Genomic DNA, 17,457 nt, shown 5'->3' on the forward strand with positions numbered 1-17,457 from the left:
ACCTCTGGGTTGTTCATGAATTCTGAGACAAAATATCTTCACAAATAATTCAGATAGCTGGATTTGGTCAGAGGACTTAGGTACTAAACCCACTGAATAGTATATTTAGTACACTTTTTTAAATATCTCACCTCTTACCTAATTGTCTTCATTACAGAGTCTTGTGGAGGAGCAGCAGAGTCAGCTGAACCAGTACGAGTGTGCAGCCGGTCAGTGTGTCAGCGAGCTGCAGAAGGCCCAGCTCCAGGTCCAATCCCTGCAGGCCAAGATCCACGAGGGCGAGGCCAACAATATGGTATGAAACATGTAAAAACACTTCATTATCACATTACAGTTGGATATGTTTGATAAAAGCACGCCTGGGACCTGTGCCGACTGTCTTAACGGCGATCTCTGTCTCTGTCTGCAGAAGCTGCAGGTGAAGCTGAAAGAAATGGAGTGTGAGCTGCGTTCGCTCCGCCAGGCTGCTCAGGGTCAGGAGAGAACTATCCAGGGCCTCACCGAGTCGATTGGCACAAAAGACAGTGAGGTGTGTGTTTGCATTCACAACCAAATTCAGTCAATGTGAGATGATACCTGTTCCTTCTAAGATTGTGCTCAAACATAAGAATCTTTCTGCTTTCAGGCTCAGGAGCTGTATCACATGATTGAAGGGCAGAACGCCACTCTGTGTAAGCTGCAGGAAATAGCGCACCGCAACCAGCTCACTCAACGCAAGGTGAGACCTGATGCACATGCAGTGGTGCAAACCCTCACACCAGAATAATTCTTGTGGTCAATAGTGAGAAGTCTTGCCTCCATGTTGCCGACATACTATTTGTTTGACCTTGGTCTGTGGTCGTTTTGTTCTCCAGGTTCCAGAGGGGGTCAGCGAGTCCTTGACGCTGACTCAGCTGCAGGGTGAGCTGGTGGGGGTGCAGAGCTCCCTGTTCTCCCTCGGTCTGGAGCTGGAGGCCAGCCAGAGGAGTCTGAGACAGAGCCAGAGAGTGGGAGACGACTTGGGGAGGTTCAAGGACAGACTGAACTCTGATCTGCAGGAGGCTCTGCAGCACAGGGAGGTCACTGAAAAACACAACCAGGTAAGGGTGTCTTAGTGCGAGTAAACCAAACGTCTTGTCGTCTTGAGGTGCTGACAATGCAGCGTGTATAACGGTTCATCGCTGTCGCTGCAGGACCTGCGCTGTGCCCTTCAGAAGACTCGCTCTGAGCTTCAGGCTAAAGAAGCAGCTCTGAAGGACAGCGAAGCAGAGAAACACACTGAGGTGCAGGAAAAAGACAGAAGCATCTCACAGCTCAAACGCTGTTTGCAGGACAAGGAGCAACAGCTACAGGTAACACACACACACACACACACACACACACACGTGCACACTTTGCATACAAATGTATGCAAACGTAAGTACGTAGATACACAGATATGCACACATGCATAGACTTTTGATCCTGTCTAAAAATAAATCTTTATATTTGTAGGAGTACTCAGACATGTTGGAATCAACAGGAAGCTCCAAGTCAAGAGATGCCCTGCTGGAGAAACTGAGAGAGCGTATTAAAGATAGAGACAAAGCCCTGGAGGTAACACACCCACACACACACATGGATCACTACAATAGACTATGTGATTCATGGGACAGTCATGGGAGCCTTGCAGGGAAAAAAGAGAGGTCTTTCATCAGAAAAGAGTTAAGTATGCATTTTGTCGAAAGAGCCAGTAATAGTAACGCAATATCCCTCCCAAAGCATAAGTCAGCATAAAATTCCACCACGGGCAGGAGGGGAAACATCATTATTGTCCCCTGAATTCCTGTGGGAACTGAACAGCAGCGGGAAAGAAGTGCTTAGTTGTCAGTATGACGTGCAGTGAGTCCTTATTTTCCTAAAAGTCAGACGACGGTGCTGAACCTGTTGAAAATGTTAATTTCACACCCCGATACATTTGATGTTATTAGTTTCTAAGAAAAAAGACCATTGAAAACTGCATAACGGCTCTGTGTTTGCTGTCAACCAGGAAAACTATATCACACAACAACAACAGTGTGATTTATTTATTTATTTTCATCTCCCTCTCTGCAGCGCTCCATCGATGACAAGTTCCACTGTCTGGAGGAGCGCGAGGGCCAGGTGAGGAGGCTGCAGCTGGCTCTCAGGGAGAAGGAACGAGACTTGGAGCGACTGCGCTGCATCCTGTCCAACAACGAAGAGACCATCACGGTACGCCCATTACACCCAGTACAAAGATTCTAGATATCACGGCAAGGGCCCATACAGTAAATATCAGTTAGAGATCAGCCAGAAGCTCTAAAAGTATAATTAGTAAAGATCTCACTGTGTGTGGTTACACCTGTGATCGGGACCATCAGGGTCTGGACGGTTTGGTGCGAGGTAAAGAGCTGGAGCTGGAGCAGGCGGCCGAGGCCTACAGGAACCTCCAGTGGCTGAAGCAGCAGAGTGAGGAGAAGGAGAGAAACACTCTGCGAGAAAAAGAGACCGTCATCCACCAGCTGCAGGCTGCCCTGCGGAGCCGCAGTCAGGAGGCACAGGTAACACACGCACACACACACACACACACACACACACATGCGCACAATGAGAGAGAGAGAGAGAGTGTCATTCCTTTTGTTATCACGGCTTCTAATTGCTTGCTGTGCAATTTCCGAAACTTTGGAAAACCAGCCCGGTACCTGAGTTACGTGTTTTCAATTACATTTTGTGTGTGTGTGCTTGCGTTTGTGCGTACAGGACCTGACAGCCACCCTCGTCGCCCGAGTTCAGGCCGGTCCCACTGAGGTCGTGGAGGAGCTGAAGGCTCGGCTGGTGCTCAAAGAGAAGCTGTTCCAGGAGCTGCTGTCTGACCGCAGCCGCCAGTCCAATGAACACCAAGCACAGGTCCAGGATCTGCTCAACGCCCTCAGCTCCAAAGACCAGTATCTGCAGGTATGGCATGGTGCAGGTATACGCATCAGATACATTGTTCATGACAAAAAGAAGAAAAAAACTCCAACTCCGTCACTCTATCTCCGTCAGGACTCCTCGTACAGACTGTCCTTAGTGATCAGTGAGCGGACCGGCCAGCTGCAGGAGCTTCGCAGGCAGCTGACGCTCAGAGAGCAGGAGCTGTGCGAGCTGAGGCGGGACAAGGAGAGGGAGGTGGGAGGAGAGACGGAGCGCCTGCAGCGTCTGCTCAAGGAGAGGGAGGCTTTTATCAAGGTACAGTGTCCATGCCCGCATCCTCTCGTCACTCTCTTGTTTCCTGCATACCTGATCTTCACAGTGCGCTCCTCAATAGGAGCTGATGCAGGGCCAGGAAGAGGCAATGCAGCTGTCCTCTCAGGAGGGTGAGGCAGAGACCAAGGCTCTCCAGGAGGAGCTGCAGCTGGTGCTGAAGAAGGAGAGGGCGGCTCAGGTATCTGCGTGGACCTTGAGATGATGCATGAGAACGGTCCTCATGTGTTTGTTTTTTTTCATACCGTTGTGTCCTCTCCTTGCAGGAGGAGCTCTCTGCTCTGCGTTTATCTCACCAGCAAGTCAAAGTAGTTGCCACAACAGACAGCACTGATCACCAAGTAGGATTTTTCTTTACTCCCAGTCAATTGGACAGTATTTAGTAGTTTGTACTGATTAAGAATTATGCATTTACTTTATGTCTCCTGCCTGCCGGTCTGATTTAGTGTGTGCTGGAGCAGCTTGTGTCAGAGTACAACAAGCTGAATGAGGCCATGAGGGCGGAGAAGAGATTGTACCAAAGTCTCATGCACATTCACACCAAGAGTGACAGGTAGGGAAGCTGAACCCAGGTCGTATGAGTTTTCATCTGAATACAGGGATTTTTTTTTTTTTTTTTGTAAAGACACCTCATTTTTGTTCTCCATCTCGCAGCAGCTCAGAGAAGAGGCAGGCCCTCCACACTGAGCTCGACTCGGTACAGGCACTCCGTGGACAGCTGGAGGAAGTCCTGGCCCGGACCCGGAACATGGCCATGGTGCTGGAGAGGGCCGCCACAAGGCAGCCCGACTTTGGAGGTGGGGATGGGAAGGGTCCAGCCTCTGGGGCTGCAGGGGGCACTGTCACTGATGCTCTGTGATGCTCTGTGGGAACACAGCTCTATTGACACTGGCACTCTTCATGTGAGGGGAGGATGCCTGTAGCTACTGGTGGTCAGTTTTATTTAAAGAAACAGAAGAACAAAAGAGAAACACTCTAGTATGAATGAAAATGAAAATATGACCCTCAGTCTGCAGAAAGCTTTGTCCAGTTTGCACAAGCACTACTCACAGCAGCAGCTGCCTGTTCAGATGAACCATAACGGCACGAAGTGGCAACGTGCAAGTCGTATTTATTAATATATTCTGTGAGTGTGGTGTGAATATGTTTTTTTATATTGTTGTATGAAAACTGCCTGCATATTGCTTTGCAGTGCGATTGTTCTGTATTGCCATGTTCTGTGTCCTCTGTCTCTCACCCGTCTCACTCTTCCAGCCTTACTGTCACAGTGAAGTCCCGTCTTGTGGAGAAAGTCCAGCTCATGCCTTACAGTGAAACGTCTCACCATCTATCATTTGTTTCACACCATCTGTCCGTGAACAGGATGTGCACACTTATCAAGGCCTAAGATACAAACCCCCCCCCCCCCCCCCCCCCCCCCAAAAGATGGCCAAGTCGTCTCCCTCAGTTCAGCCTAACCTCGGATTGCTTACATACCCTTAAGTCAACCTGCTCGGCTGTAGTAATGTTATGCATGAAGCGTAAAGTCGGCCGCATTAGGTTCAAGGCGGTAGTTGCGTGCTGATTACTCAGAAGTAACGTTAATATGATGTGTTGTTTTTTATTTGCTTGTTGAACTTCAGTTCAGCTCTGTACCAAGATAGCAGGACAGTATGACATCAAGTTATTTTACAGTCTGCACTGGGCTCTCTGTACATCACATGAGATGTGAATGCCAGAAATAACACTTGCTCATTAAATTTTCATATTAGGCAAAGTACATTTTCTTGGGATTGGTAATCCTGATATCTCATCTAGCCTCAAATATGGAATCCGTGTCAACACGTCTCTTCTTTTGTATTTTAAATGAAAGAAAAAATAAACATGCTGATTTCTCTTTATTGTGTTTAGTTGGGAATTTGTTTTAAGAATATCCCAAACCTGAAATCCCCCACATGATCCTCGATACACACTGGAAATGGAAAATAACAGCTTAGCAACTTAAAAAAGAAATACTTCAATTGGTAACACACAAAATTAAGTTTTTAATTTAAGTTTGAAAGTTTCTTAACTTTAACTTCTTAACTTAAATCACTTGTGTTACCAGTTAAAGTCATTTTTTCATGTTGGTAAACAATTTTCTTCTTCCAGTGCACCTTCCCCCTTTCTCCAGAGATCAACCCACATTGTGTCTTATGTTTGTGAACCATTCCGCCTCGAAATACTGTGCTTAATACTCATCTGTATGAACACATATTATAAATGGCCTGAAAAATATTGTTGCACATTTAAATATCCAAATTTGTCTGGAGATTTCTCCGGATAATTCATACAACCTGTGTTACCATCGTGCATGAGGCTGTGGCATGGTTTTCATGTTTGAATGGCTCTTCTGCCCAGTTGGATGTTCACAAAAGGCAAATGTCACCAAATAAGGGAAGCTCATGTGAGCCCTTTCACTCAATTATTACCTGATATAATGAAGAACATTAAATCCATGTTAGTTGAAAAGACACATAGTGTACACACATTAACGGACCCGCTGCTTAGCCACGTTTTCCCAGTGTGAGAGTGGGTGTCGGTGTGTAGTGTCACTGTCAACAGGGCCCCACGTTCAGTCCGTTCAGCTTACAGAGCACATTGTTCAATCAATAATAACCCAGACGCTTCGCTCCATGAGTTTTCTGCCCTCTCACCGTAGCAGCACAAGGAGATTTAATTTAAGGCCTTTGTAGTTGTTTGAACTTCCCCCTGATTTCAAAATAATTTCTCTGAACAGTGCACTGTAGAGATACACACCCATACACCTATGATTCACATCTACCACTGCACAGTGTGTATGGGAAGTATGTTATGAATACGTGTGTGTGTGTGTGTCGTGTATTGTTAGGGCGTATAATGTAAAACAGCCTTAGTTTTCTTTTCCTGCCTGTCACTTTCCAGCCCAAGCCTCAGCTTCCTGGCAGCAAACCAACATCCATTTATGAGTTCCTCACTTTGCTCGAGTGTGTGAGTGTGTGTACAACGCGAAACATGAGAATATGTTGCATTCATTTTCCATTTTGCAACATAGTCACCACCAAATTGTCATGTGGGTGAATACAAAAGATCCAAAATCCAATACATGTTCTCAAGTCTTTCTCGTGAACACACACACACACACACACACACTCGCACTGGGCTGTGCCGCCTTGAGTGTGTTTTTGGCTGGCTCGCAGTGTATGACATAACATTTCCCTTTAGTCCCATGACTGATCCAGTTCACAAACAGAACTCTGGAGAGAGTGGGATGGAGAGCAGAAAACTAAAGTCCAAAAAGAATAAGAAGAAAGACCCGTGATTAAGATTTGAACGAAAGAGCAAAAAGCCCGGTGGATTTTGTGCTTATATGGTTTTTGTGTTTCCAGATCTCAGCACAGAGGAAGAGGAGGAGGAAGGAGATGACGAAGATGGCAGCAGTGACGAGTTCACGGACAGCATAGAGGAGGATGACGATAAAGTGACGGCAGGAAGTTTGTCCTTCACTCAGGTAAAATGCCTCACTTCTCAAGTTTGAAAACAGATTTACTGACTATAACTTAAACAGAAATTCAACTTTTTCCTGCCTTTTTCAGACCTCTGTGAAGTCTCATGAAGCTGGGGGTGTGACCGGAGGGCTGGTGAGGGAGTCACTGTCCCAGAGAGCTGATATAAAGCAGCTTGAGGAAGCAAAGAAGACTCTCGAGGGGCATCTTGAGGAAATACGGTTACAACTGGAGAGGGATGGATACACATCTGTGGCCCAGATGAGGTGCGTATTTGTCTCCGGGATATGTTTTGATTGTCTTCAAGGACTTTATTCACTGTTGTGCTGTCGTTGTCTCAGCCCTCTGAGCTGCTGGAGAGGTTTCAAACCTGACAGGTCCAATATGCTAAAGTCTATTTGGCTTCATCTTCCTCTAGGAGTGCAGTGCAGAGGCTGCAGAAGGAGAACCAGGCTTTGAAAGAAAGCCAGGGACGAGCTGGGGTCCTGGGACTGAGGACAGACACAGGGAACAATCACGGGAGTCTGAACTGGGAAGAGGAGGAGGAGGACGACGAAGAAGAGGAGGATATTGAGGAGGAAGAAGAGGAGGAGGAGGAAGATGAAGAGATGGGAACATCTCCGGTGCCTGTGGGGAAGCGTCGTCCTCTGAGTGTTAGTCTGAGTGAGGAGCGAGGGAAGAGGCTCTGCACGAGGCCAAGCTCTCTGGACCTGAGCACGTCGACGTCCCATCGTCACACACTCCAGACTGAGAAGGTAACGCACTATACACTGAAATACAAATACACTAATGTAGATGCTTTAGTGACTTATATCAGCAGCTACTAACTACCACAGATTATTTAATTAACCTGCTGGAAATCTATTAAAGTCACTTAGAATTTCTCATTCAATTTATCTTAAAATATTTTTCAAATAAAGCTACAGGGGTTGAGAACATAAAATGAACACCTCAAGAGGAAATTTGATTCAGTACAACACTACAACATCAACACCTCTACACAAAACAATAAAATGCAACAATATAACAAAAAACAATATAATAAGATTCAATAATCTTTATTGCAGGATTCATATTGTTATAGTTATTCTTGTTATTTTGTCAATCATATTTACATTCTGGTTATTTTTACTTAGATGGTTATATTTTTAGGTAGAGCAGCTTTGCCTCCAGGCCCTGTCCCCGCTTTCTCCATGACTTGCATCGTGCCTCACTGTGGTATATGTTTAAGGCATCTGTGTGAGGGTGTTTTGCTCTTTTAGTCTCATGGTTGTTTATATTACTAACTGATATTCTAACAGTTATCATCGCTATGTGATGTCAATTAAGTGATGGAAATGACGTACCTGTTTTACATGCCAGTCGCTTAAACACCTTTCTGTTTGCAGGAGGTGGAGCCCGCTGGTGACAGGAGCGAGGCGGGAGCGCTTTGGCAGCATGTGGACGAGGGTCTCGGCGAGCACGCGGCCCGCCTGCACTCCGATCTGGTTCTGAGCCACCAGGAGACCAGAGATCTGCAGGAGAGACTCATGGTGTCTGAGGCCACAGTCCACGCTCAGGCGGAACAGCTGAAGGACTACAGAGATCTGCTCAGTGAGTCACTCTCTGGAACGAATGTGGACGTACATGCACTGACAAACACAAGTGTTCAAAACTTGAACCAAACATTTGCGATTCTAAAAGATTTGGGTCGTTTCTCCCCCTGCAGCAGAGACGTCGGTCCAACAGGCCAATAAACAGGTGCAGGTGGATCTTCAGGATCTGGGTTATGAGACTTGTGGTCGCAGTGAGAACGAGGCTGAAAGAGAAGACACCAGCAGCCCAGGTAACAAACCGAGGGCCTTCTGTCTTGATTCATGATAACCAACATGAGTTTTCTCCTGTAAAATGCACTCATTCACCGTGAAACACTAACCTCTCCCTCCTGCAGAGTTTGATGACCTGGAGATGTGCACAGCACTGTCCCAGCATCAGGACTATGAGGGTGCGGGCAGTGGCTGGTACGCGGGTAACGGCAACAGAGGAGCTTATGAAATGGCGGATGAGTCCTCTCTCCAGCATCTTGTCCTGGATCTGCGCTCACAGCTGACCCGCTGCCACAAGGTGATCCGTGGGCTGCAGCTGCGTGTCCGCTCCCTGTCTGCCACCAGCGACTACGCTTCCAGTCTGGAACGCACCCCTCGCAAGGTACTGCAGCATTAACCTGCCTCCCTGCATTACTGAATGTTGTGATACGGACCGTTCATGAAGCTTCTTTTTTCTCGCCATTTTATCCTCATCTTCTAGGTAAACTGGGCCTTCGAGACATCGCCTGCCCCAAGCGGTGCGGAGGAGGATGAAGGCTGGATGTCTGACACACAAGGGATCCGCTCAGGGCCCAAACCCAGCAGGGAGCTGCAAGAACTGATGGCACGTGTTGCGTCATTGGAGGCCCAGCTGAAGAGCTCCGGACGGGAAGGGAAAAGCCAAGAAGAGGGGAAATGTGCCACCTGGCCTGGGTGAGTGGACAGAGACAGAGAGGCAGGGGCAAAAGAAAGAAGGGGACGGGGACCAAGTGAGGATTAGCTGTTACTCCTTGTGTCTCTATAATCCCTACATACCCCCAAGGCACCTTTGGTTAATCTAGAATTAGTCAATAGATGCAAATAGGAATTGCCTGGTCATCACACTTGACGCCTGTAGTGTTTTGAAAACAAACATTCCTATTAATACTGCGGTTCCTTGTATCGCTCTGCAATGGTTTCCCTCCCTTCAGGAAGTACAACAATCTGATCCAGGCACAAGCTCGTGAACTGTCGCACCTGAGGCAGAGGATGAGAGAGGGACAGGGAGTCTGCCATATCCTCACCCAGCACCTGGGTGATACCACTAAGGTACATAAAACCCTTTCCCCCCTTTTTAATTTTTTTTGTTCACAATATGGGCCATAATCAACCTTCTCAACCACTTTTCAGGCCTTCGAGGAGCTGCTGCGAGCTAATGATATTGACTACTACATGGGTCAGAGCTTCAGAGAACAGTTGGCACAGAGCACTGCCCTGGCACAAAGAGTGGTCACCAAGATCAGTGGACGTAAGGAACCCCTCCCTCTTACTTCACACGCACACAAAGCTACTTCATGTCTCACAGTTTTACATCGTTGTGGTCTTTTGCTGCCTGAATTGTCCCACATAGGCGAACGTGCAGAGAGCCATGATGACAAGGCGGGCCATGAGCTGCTTGCCCTACGGTGAGTTAACTTCCCCATGATGAATGTAAATATATATAACATATATCATTTTATATTATTACTATTTGATATACTTATGTTTGGACAAACATGTCACTAAGTAGCCCTTAAACCTGTGGCTCAACAAGGCAGCAGGCTGTGGTTTCACCTGCAGCTCTGAGATCAGCGGATCTGCCTTTAAGTCATTAGCTCAGTCTGTGGAGCACCGGCTCTGTCCTACATGATGAGTTTACTCTGTCATGTGACGCTCTGCAGCACGCAACGGGCCGTCCACATGGCTCCTTATGTTGGAGGGGAGAGACAGAAGGTTGCCGTTAATCCACACACTGGCCAAAGCGTGGATCCTTTACCGTTAAGTTGCTTTAGCTGAACAGACTTGCAGGTGCCCCTCCAGTCAGGCTTAAGAGGCTCACCGTGACAACCTTGTCCTGGTGGTGCCTCGTCCTGCTGAGTGTAAGACTGTTCCTGTTGGATCACAACTGCTGCGTTCTTGTGGAGTTTTTGTTTTGAATTCGTCGTTTTTACGGATAGATGTTATTTACCTGGTCATCTACAAGTCTGGGTAAAGAACCAGAGGACGTCAAAGACTGTAGTCAGAAGTTGTCTCCGCATCTTTACGGCTGCCGCAGCCCGAGGACTGGACTCGCAGCCACATGGCTCCTTTGTGGAAATCTACGCTTTCTAGGAACAGCTCCATATACAGGGACTCTCTGTGGTCTTTTTCTATGGGTCGAAGCCAGGCGAGAGAGGCAGCCTATTTTAGGATGCTGTTGGAGAGAGACAGGGAGTTCATGCTTCGACAGCTCAAACAGTAAGAGATGCACATGTGGTCACCTCACACGGGCACATATACAGTAAGAGATCCAGTGCAGAAATCACAATTACTCCTAAATGGTTGCAGATTGGTGCAGCTACAGCAGATTAGCTTCATACATCGCAAATATCCCTGAAAAACACTTCATTACTGAGACTGGGATTTATACGATTTATACCAGTCTCAACAGTTTTTCCATTTCAAAATGGATGAAATGGATGGTATATTTAGTGTTATGTCTGAAAATAATGTGACAGCTCAATGTGACATCTTCATCTGTCTTATTTTGTCTGACCAACAATTCAACACTCCAAAGTGTTTCAGTTTATATCATGTGTGGCAAAAGAAAAGCATCAAATTCTTTGGAATAAACTGTTTTTGGGGGCTGTTATTGCTTAAAATGACCGGTTATTAAGTCACACACCAGTTATTTAATTAGTAAAAAAAGCTACTGAATCATTTTTCAGTCCTCAGTTCTGTCTTTAATGTTCAGTGATTGTGAAGTAGATATAATGCTGTTGTATCATGCATAATTTAAGTATAGAAAACATCTCTGTTGTGAACTGTGCCAGTTATTAGAAGCCTATCATGGAGACTATAATAGCTGATTCTCATCCTTGTGGAACATGTGCAGGCTGAGTAAGGAGCTGCAGCAGAAAGATAAAATCATCGAGTCGCTTCACACCAAGCTGCAGCAGCGTCCTGAGACCCCGTCCAGCTGCCAAGCCCTCTCCGAGACCACCGACCAATCAGACAGGACCTCCTTGGTGTCCGACGAGTGCAGAACCAATGAAGACTTGGAGCTGTGCTCTGATTTGGACGCCAGAGAGTACCGGGAGGAGCACCGGCTGCGGCAGCCAGGACCAGACTCAGAACCAGATGGTATTGTTGAAGCTTAATCTTTATTTCTGTCTCCGTGCGAAATGCCTCTTCTCTCCTTTCACCTCCCATTCCCCCCTTCTAGTCCGTCCATCTTTCCCTCCTCCTCATGGCCTCCTCAAGTCCTGCAGCAGCTGTCCCAACATGCTTTGCTCAGCCCGTGTTGCTTTGACCAGTCAGAGCTCCAGAGGTATGAGATGGCTATGACTTGCAAAGATCCTAAAAATAAAATCAAGATTTTATTTTCATCCTCTTCCTCCGTGTTCTGTACCTGTCACATCCTCTCATTCTCCTCCAGCCCTTTTCAGTGAACCCATTTCCTCCTTCCCCTCTGTGCCCTCTGGCCCTGACGTCTGGGGTAAGGAAGTCACTTCTGACCCCCGGCCCAGGGCCCTGTCTGTGATCGCTGTTCGGCCAGAGCTCGACACGCTGTACAAACAGATGTATGAGCGGAACAGGGGTGAGGGGCCAGGGAGAGTGTGTCATGTGTAAATTAAAGTCATAGCCTCTACTGTGTGTAACCAACATCTCATAATCCTCTCTTGTGCTCCGATGTTTCCCACACTGCTTTACTCTTTTCTTCTGTGTATTTGTGTTTACAGGTTTTGCAGTTCCCCACGACAAGGCCCTGTTCACTCTGCCACCTGGTGCCCAAAACCAGCATGACCTCTCCAGCTACAGCTTGCTATCCCATCATGCCTTTCAACAGCACCAGCTGGGTGGCATCCCCGAAGGCCACTCGCTTAAATCCGACTCACGTCCAGCGACGGGCGGGACTTTGTGGGACATGGAGAACATGTCTCAGCCAGTTGGAAGCTATTCTGGGTCATCTGGGCACCAGCCGGGAAACGGCCATGCAGGTGCGAATAAGTTATGTTATAACTCATTATTGGCCTGCTCTGTACTGACATCATAGGCCAATCTGGAAGAGTTGTCAGCAGAAAATTGGAAATGGAAGGAGACACACTGGCGGGACTACATATCCCTTCAGGCCTGGGAGTATCCCCCAGGAGGTGTTAAAAAGCGATGCCTCCGCAACCCGATCTCGGATAGGCGGAAAAAAAGGAAGAAATTAATTAATGTAAATGGCTATTCTTCTGTTTGTTTCTCATCTGTTTGTCTCTATAGGGGTAAATTTGATAGAGGAGCACCTGCAGGAGGTGAGGTGTCTCCGTCAGCGTCTGGAGGAGTCCATCAGGACCAACGAGAGGCTCCGCCACCAGCTGGAAGAGAGACTGGCAACTGGGGGGCGTGATGGAGGTACGGTAACCCTCCAACACTTGAAAACACAAAACACGATCCCTTCTCTCTAAGAAATTAAATCAAAAAACTTGTGTGTGTGTGTTGTTTTTTTCCAGGGGCACCAACAAACATCTACATACAGGGACTGGATACAGTCACACAACTGTCCAATGAGATCAGAGTCCTGAAGCAAGAAAACCTGGGTCTACAGACACGCCTGCAGGCCAGCACAGGTGCTATATCTCAAAGACAGCTGTGGTTCTCTTCTAGAATCTGTCTGCCGACTCAACTGGGCTCTCCTCTTTTCCTCAGACACGTGTGAGGAGGTCGTGCAGCTGCGGGAGGCCGTGTTCACAGCACGGGCCCGTCTGAAGCAAGCCGAGCTGGAGGCCGAGCAGTGGAAGGAGGAGTTGAGACGACTCCAGACCCACAGTCAGGAGCAGGGGCAGCAGATACAAACACTGAGGCAGGAGCGACAGGCCGGTCAGGAGAGAACCAACAGGTGGGTGTGTTCATGAGCTCATGGAAACTCTGCCTGCTTTTGCGTCTCTTGACAACACTGTATTTGTGTTTGTTCATCGTCAGGCTCCAGCACGAGGTGTCTCTCCTGCAGCAGCAGCTATGTGAGAGCAGGGAGCTCATCCACTCCCTGCAGAGTGAGCTACAGGTTTACGATCGAGTGTGTTCCGGCACCAAGGCCAACAAAGGTCAGAAGTTTAATTGGGCATTTACTATTCTTGATATACTCTTTTTATATAGAAAAACACTTTGAGTTTACAGTATAATGTTTACTTTGGCACCATCTTGTGGTAAAAATCAAGAATGACATAATTTTAGACCAATGCACATTGACATGAATGGGTCAAAGCAAATCAAACATAGACTTCCTAATTATTATTTTTTTTTACCAGAAATATTTCTCTAAAGCATTTATGTATTTTTGTCTTCAGGCTACCTGTGTGAGCTCCCAGGTCTGCCCGTGGAGCTGGGGGAGCTGCTCGGGGAGGTGAGGAGTCTGCGGGCCCAACTGCAAACCAGCGTCCAGGAGAACAGCGCTCTCAAACAGCTGGAGCTCCACAAGCAGCTGGAGCAGAAGCTGGGCGCCGGCTCCCCGCGGACCCCCTCGCTCTCGGCGCTCACAGCCAGCCCTCAGAGAGAAAACTTCTACAGGCGTCAGCTGCTGCACGGTGAGACGGGAACTCCAACAGATTATAACACAATCCGGACGCGAGGCTCAGTGTGCTGTGGTGTGGTTTGCGTCGTGTCCAAGCCTGGTTTGTGTATCTGTGTGCTCCACAGACCCAGCTCCGTCCCCACCGGTCAGGGACATTGGTCTGTTTAACTGTGGCTCACCCGGTCCTCCCTACTCAGACCTGGACGACAGCCATAGCACTGCTAACGGTGTGACTTACATTGCAACTGCATGTTGTTGTTGGTTTATTATAAGACACTAATAACTCTTTGTCATGGTTCTAAAATGCTTGTTGCCATTTTGTTCTCTTCACTTCTGAACTCCCAAAACAATTCTCTCTTACATTACAAAAAAATGCAATGATGTAATTTAAAGCCTTTTCATCTCCAGCAGACACGCTGGACCCTCACAGTGAGCTAGAGGGGGAGGCCCCCGACGGATCGTTTGCCAACCGTAACGGCCGCCACGCCATCGGTCATGTGGATGATTTCGGTGCTCTCCAACAGCAAGTCCTAGAGGGTCGGAGCCTCGTCCAGCGCATGGAGACAACCCTGCAGGCCTGCCTTGGCCCGCCACTGCTGGAGGGCACCCAGAAACAGAGCAGCAATCTGGTGAGAGCCAAGAGGCTGAAGACATATTTTAAACAAAGCAGTGTCAACAAATCAACAAGTGATGACTGTAAGAGCACAAACATCTAACTGATGGTCTGGATGCAGGTTCTGGACTATGGATGTGTGAAGAGTCTGCTGTGCCACACCAGGACCCTGAGGCAGATCCTGGAGGAGTCCATGTCTCTGCTGAAGATGTTCTGGAGAGCAGCTCTGCCCAGCAGTGATCCCTCCATCCAAAACCCAAAGAAGGTTCGGAAACATGACTCATTGATTATTTCATAGCTCTCACAGTCACACGTGTTTTGTAAGAAAATTGCGGCATGGTAACAGATGTTATTGTGTTTGTGTGTGTTTGTGTGTGTGTTTGTTGTGTTTGTAGGAGCAGTGTATGCAAGAAGAGATCTTGTCCCTGAAACTGCGTGTGTCAGAGCAGGAAGAGGTTCTGAAAGGGACAATTCAAAGACTGAGGAGCACCAGCCGCACCAAGGAGAACATGGAGCACTTCATAGTGAATCAGTGTAAGTGTTTCTGTGTGTGTGTGTGTGTGTGTGTGTGTGTGTGTGTGTGTGTGTGTGAGTGTGAGTGAGAGGGAGAGAAGTGAAAAACAACAGACCTAATAAGGTCAGATTTTCCGCAGACAACGTTGCTTGTCCCTTGTAGGTAGTAGAGTAGTAGATTAGAGAACTTCCTGGTCGGCGTTTAGACAGAAACAATAAATGAGGATATTTATTGTCCCCAGATCTGTGATACAAACTTAAAAACACTGGTCAGCTTCTTCATTCCCAGGTCCCCAAAACAAACATGGAAAGGTGTTCATATTACTATTTTCATTTGCATGTTAATATGTGTAGCATGCAGAGCGATCGTCTCTGTGCTCTTGTAGTGTTGTAGCAGCAACATAAACGTGTCTTTCTTGGATTTATTTGCAGTGTCCAGGACTCGTGATGTGCTGAAGAAAGCAAGGACAAACTTAGAGGTAAGTAAGCACCCTCACTTATCTAAGAAATGATACATAATGTAGGTTATTTGTGTCCAAATTCCATAGGTCACAGTATTTGTGTGTATCAGTACTGTATGTTGTGATGTCCCTGCTGTCCTAAATGTCTTCAAGTCTTTGGTATTTGTGATGTAAATTCATCACTTCTCTGTCTCACATGTTCCTTCGCTCTGCATTTATCTCTCCACTTCTTGTCCCTTTTTTAACCCCCTCCCCCAGAAAAACGAGCTGAGACTTTCCTCTCTAAGCTCCCCCTCTTCTTCTCCTTATGCTGGTAACTCTCTGACATCTCGTGGCCTTGTGAGTGGGTAGACGTTGTCCCAGACTGTATTAGCATTTGTAGTAAGACAATGGTTAACTCCGTTGACACTGGTTAGACTGTAAGCATTGAGGTACATTTCTGTTGTCTGGGGCAGCTTTTACCTCAGTGTGGGATCTGCTTTTGCCTTATCATGCCGACATCACCGCTTCACCATCCCGTCTGACAGCCAACTCCATCCTGGTTAACTGTTTCCGTAATTTTTTAAGCATTTTGTGACATTTCTGCTTCAATAAGAGTGTTCATGAGAGAGAAACGAAACATGGGAGGGTGGAACTTATGGCATGATCCGATTCTGTCTCTGAGTAGAAAACACGAAGACCAAGCATGCACGCACACACAGCCACATTGGTTGCCTTGTTTTCTCCCTGGGACAGTACTACATTTTTGTTGGTGTGTATGAATCGTACCTACCAAAGGCTTCCAGTTGTTCCTGAGACCACAATACTGCCCCCAAACTGCTTCCACATCCATTTACTAAGATGCCGCTGCACCAAAGTGTTCCTTGTACGTGTCCAGTGAGTTAAGGTTGAGTCTATTTAGAGCTTCAGACCCCAACCAAAATATTTGAACGCTACACATAGTTTCCATGTGTGTGTGTGTGTGCTGTCACAGTATCACCCGAGGATGTGCACACACACATGTGCGACGGCTTCATGCTGCTGCCCTTCAGTCTTTGGGTTGAGTGATGTCATAAACACCTAGATTCATTCACACCACAGGGCACGCAGCGCACAGACCAAAACAGCAAGAGTGTGTGTGTGTGTGTGTATGTGTGTGTGTGTGTGTGTGTGTGTGCGTGCGCGCGCATGTGTGTGTGTGTGTGTGTGTGTGCATGCGTGCGTGCGTGAGTGCGTGCGCGCGCGCGAGCGGAATGGGTGTTTCACTAGCGGCATCGCTTTTTCTCTAATCACTCATTCTCAGCTCCTCAACTGCAGGCACACAACTAATCAAGCACAGCAACCTTCTCCTTTCTGTTGTTACTTTTTAAAAGAACAGTTTCACATTTTCGGAAATACCCATTTGTTTTTCATGCAGAGAGTGCAGTGAGATAAAGAGTGCTACCACCCTCTTGTCTGTACACAAACTGTGATGCCAGGGGCCGGGCAGTGTAGCTTAACATCGAGCCTGGCTCTGTCCAAAGGTAAAACCAAAAACAATTATCAGTACCTTCCAAGTTCACCAATTCACACTGATTTTCAGGAAAACATACAACGGAATATAAAACTCAATCAAAATTGAAAATTAATCCGACACAATAAAAGTGAGGAGGACATCCCTGGTGTCATATTTACCATACAGACAAAAGAGTACTGTCACTGTTCTCATCTAACTCTCTGCACGAAGGCGAACTGTTCCTTTAACATTTCACCTCACCAGCATTTTTGTCGGTTTTATCTGGACTGTAGAATAATAACCTAGATCTTGGAATTCGTCCCTCCTTTTGTC

General features: G+C 47.2%; 1 protein-coding gene across 11 annotated transcripts in view; it reads left to right on the plus strand.

The window, feature by feature from the left end:
- Positions 1–17,457, plus strand: part of LOC118311325 (myomegalin-like) — a 43,908-nt gene that overhangs the window by 23,599 nt on the left and 2,852 nt on the right. For 2 of the 11 annotated variants that reach the window (XM_035635087.2, XM_047332091.1), the window contains 39 exons: positions 158–295; positions 410–529; positions 626–718; positions 855–1,079; positions 1,173–1,331; positions 1,474–1,575; positions 2,074–2,211; positions 2,361–2,540; positions 2,740–2,934; positions 3,025–3,207; positions 3,287–3,403; positions 3,489–3,563; positions 3,669–3,775; positions 3,877–4,019; positions 6,609–6,730; positions 6,816–6,991; positions 7,144–7,480; positions 8,114–8,318; positions 8,434–8,550; positions 8,656–8,912; positions 9,012–9,223; positions 9,481–9,598; positions 9,680–9,797; positions 9,900–9,954; positions 11,403–11,650; positions 11,733–11,837; positions 11,946–12,107; positions 12,250–12,507; positions 12,776–12,907; positions 13,006–13,122; positions 13,202–13,391; positions 13,475–13,596; positions 13,840–14,076; positions 14,189–14,290; positions 14,472–14,692; positions 14,798–14,941; positions 15,072–15,210; positions 15,622–15,668; positions 15,909–15,963. In XM_035635087.2, coding sequence (XP_035490980.2) covers positions 158–295; positions 410–529; positions 626–718; positions 855–1,079; positions 1,173–1,331; positions 1,474–1,575; positions 2,074–2,211; positions 2,361–2,540; positions 2,740–2,934; positions 3,025–3,207; positions 3,287–3,403; positions 3,489–3,563; positions 3,669–3,775; positions 3,877–4,019; positions 6,609–6,730; positions 6,816–6,991; positions 7,144–7,480; positions 8,114–8,318; positions 8,434–8,550; positions 8,656–8,912; positions 9,012–9,223; positions 9,481–9,598; positions 9,680–9,797; positions 9,900–9,954; positions 11,403–11,650; positions 11,733–11,837; positions 11,946–12,107; positions 12,250–12,507; positions 12,776–12,907; positions 13,006–13,122; positions 13,202–13,391; positions 13,475–13,596; positions 13,840–14,076; positions 14,189–14,290; positions 14,472–14,692; positions 14,798–14,941; positions 15,072–15,210; positions 15,622–15,668; positions 15,909–15,963 — 5,971 coding nt within the window. Of the gene's footprint in view, positions 1–157; positions 296–409; positions 530–625; positions 719–854; positions 1,080–1,172; positions 1,332–1,473; positions 1,576–2,073; positions 2,212–2,360; positions 2,541–2,739; positions 2,935–3,024; positions 3,208–3,286; positions 3,404–3,488; positions 3,564–3,668; positions 3,776–3,876; positions 4,020–6,608; positions 6,731–6,815; positions 6,992–7,143; positions 7,481–8,113; positions 8,319–8,433; positions 8,551–8,655; positions 8,913–9,011; positions 9,224–9,480; positions 9,599–9,679; positions 9,798–9,899; positions 9,955–11,402; positions 11,651–11,732; positions 11,838–11,945; positions 12,108–12,249; positions 12,508–12,775; positions 12,908–13,005; positions 13,123–13,201; positions 13,392–13,474; positions 13,597–13,839; positions 14,077–14,188; positions 14,291–14,471; positions 14,693–14,797; positions 14,942–15,071; positions 15,211–15,621; positions 15,669–15,908; positions 15,990–16,105; positions 16,192–17,457 lie in introns of all 11 variants that reach the window. The other 9 variants (XM_047332095.1, XM_047332096.1, XM_047332093.1 and 6 more) reach the window with 9 other exon arrangements.

This window comes from Scophthalmus maximus, chromosome 5, assembly GCF_022379125.1.
Source record: "Scophthalmus maximus strain ysfricsl-2021 chromosome 5, ASM2237912v1, whole genome shotgun sequence".
Lineage (NCBI taxonomy): Eukaryota > Metazoa > Chordata > Actinopteri > Pleuronectiformes > Scophthalmidae > Scophthalmus > Scophthalmus maximus.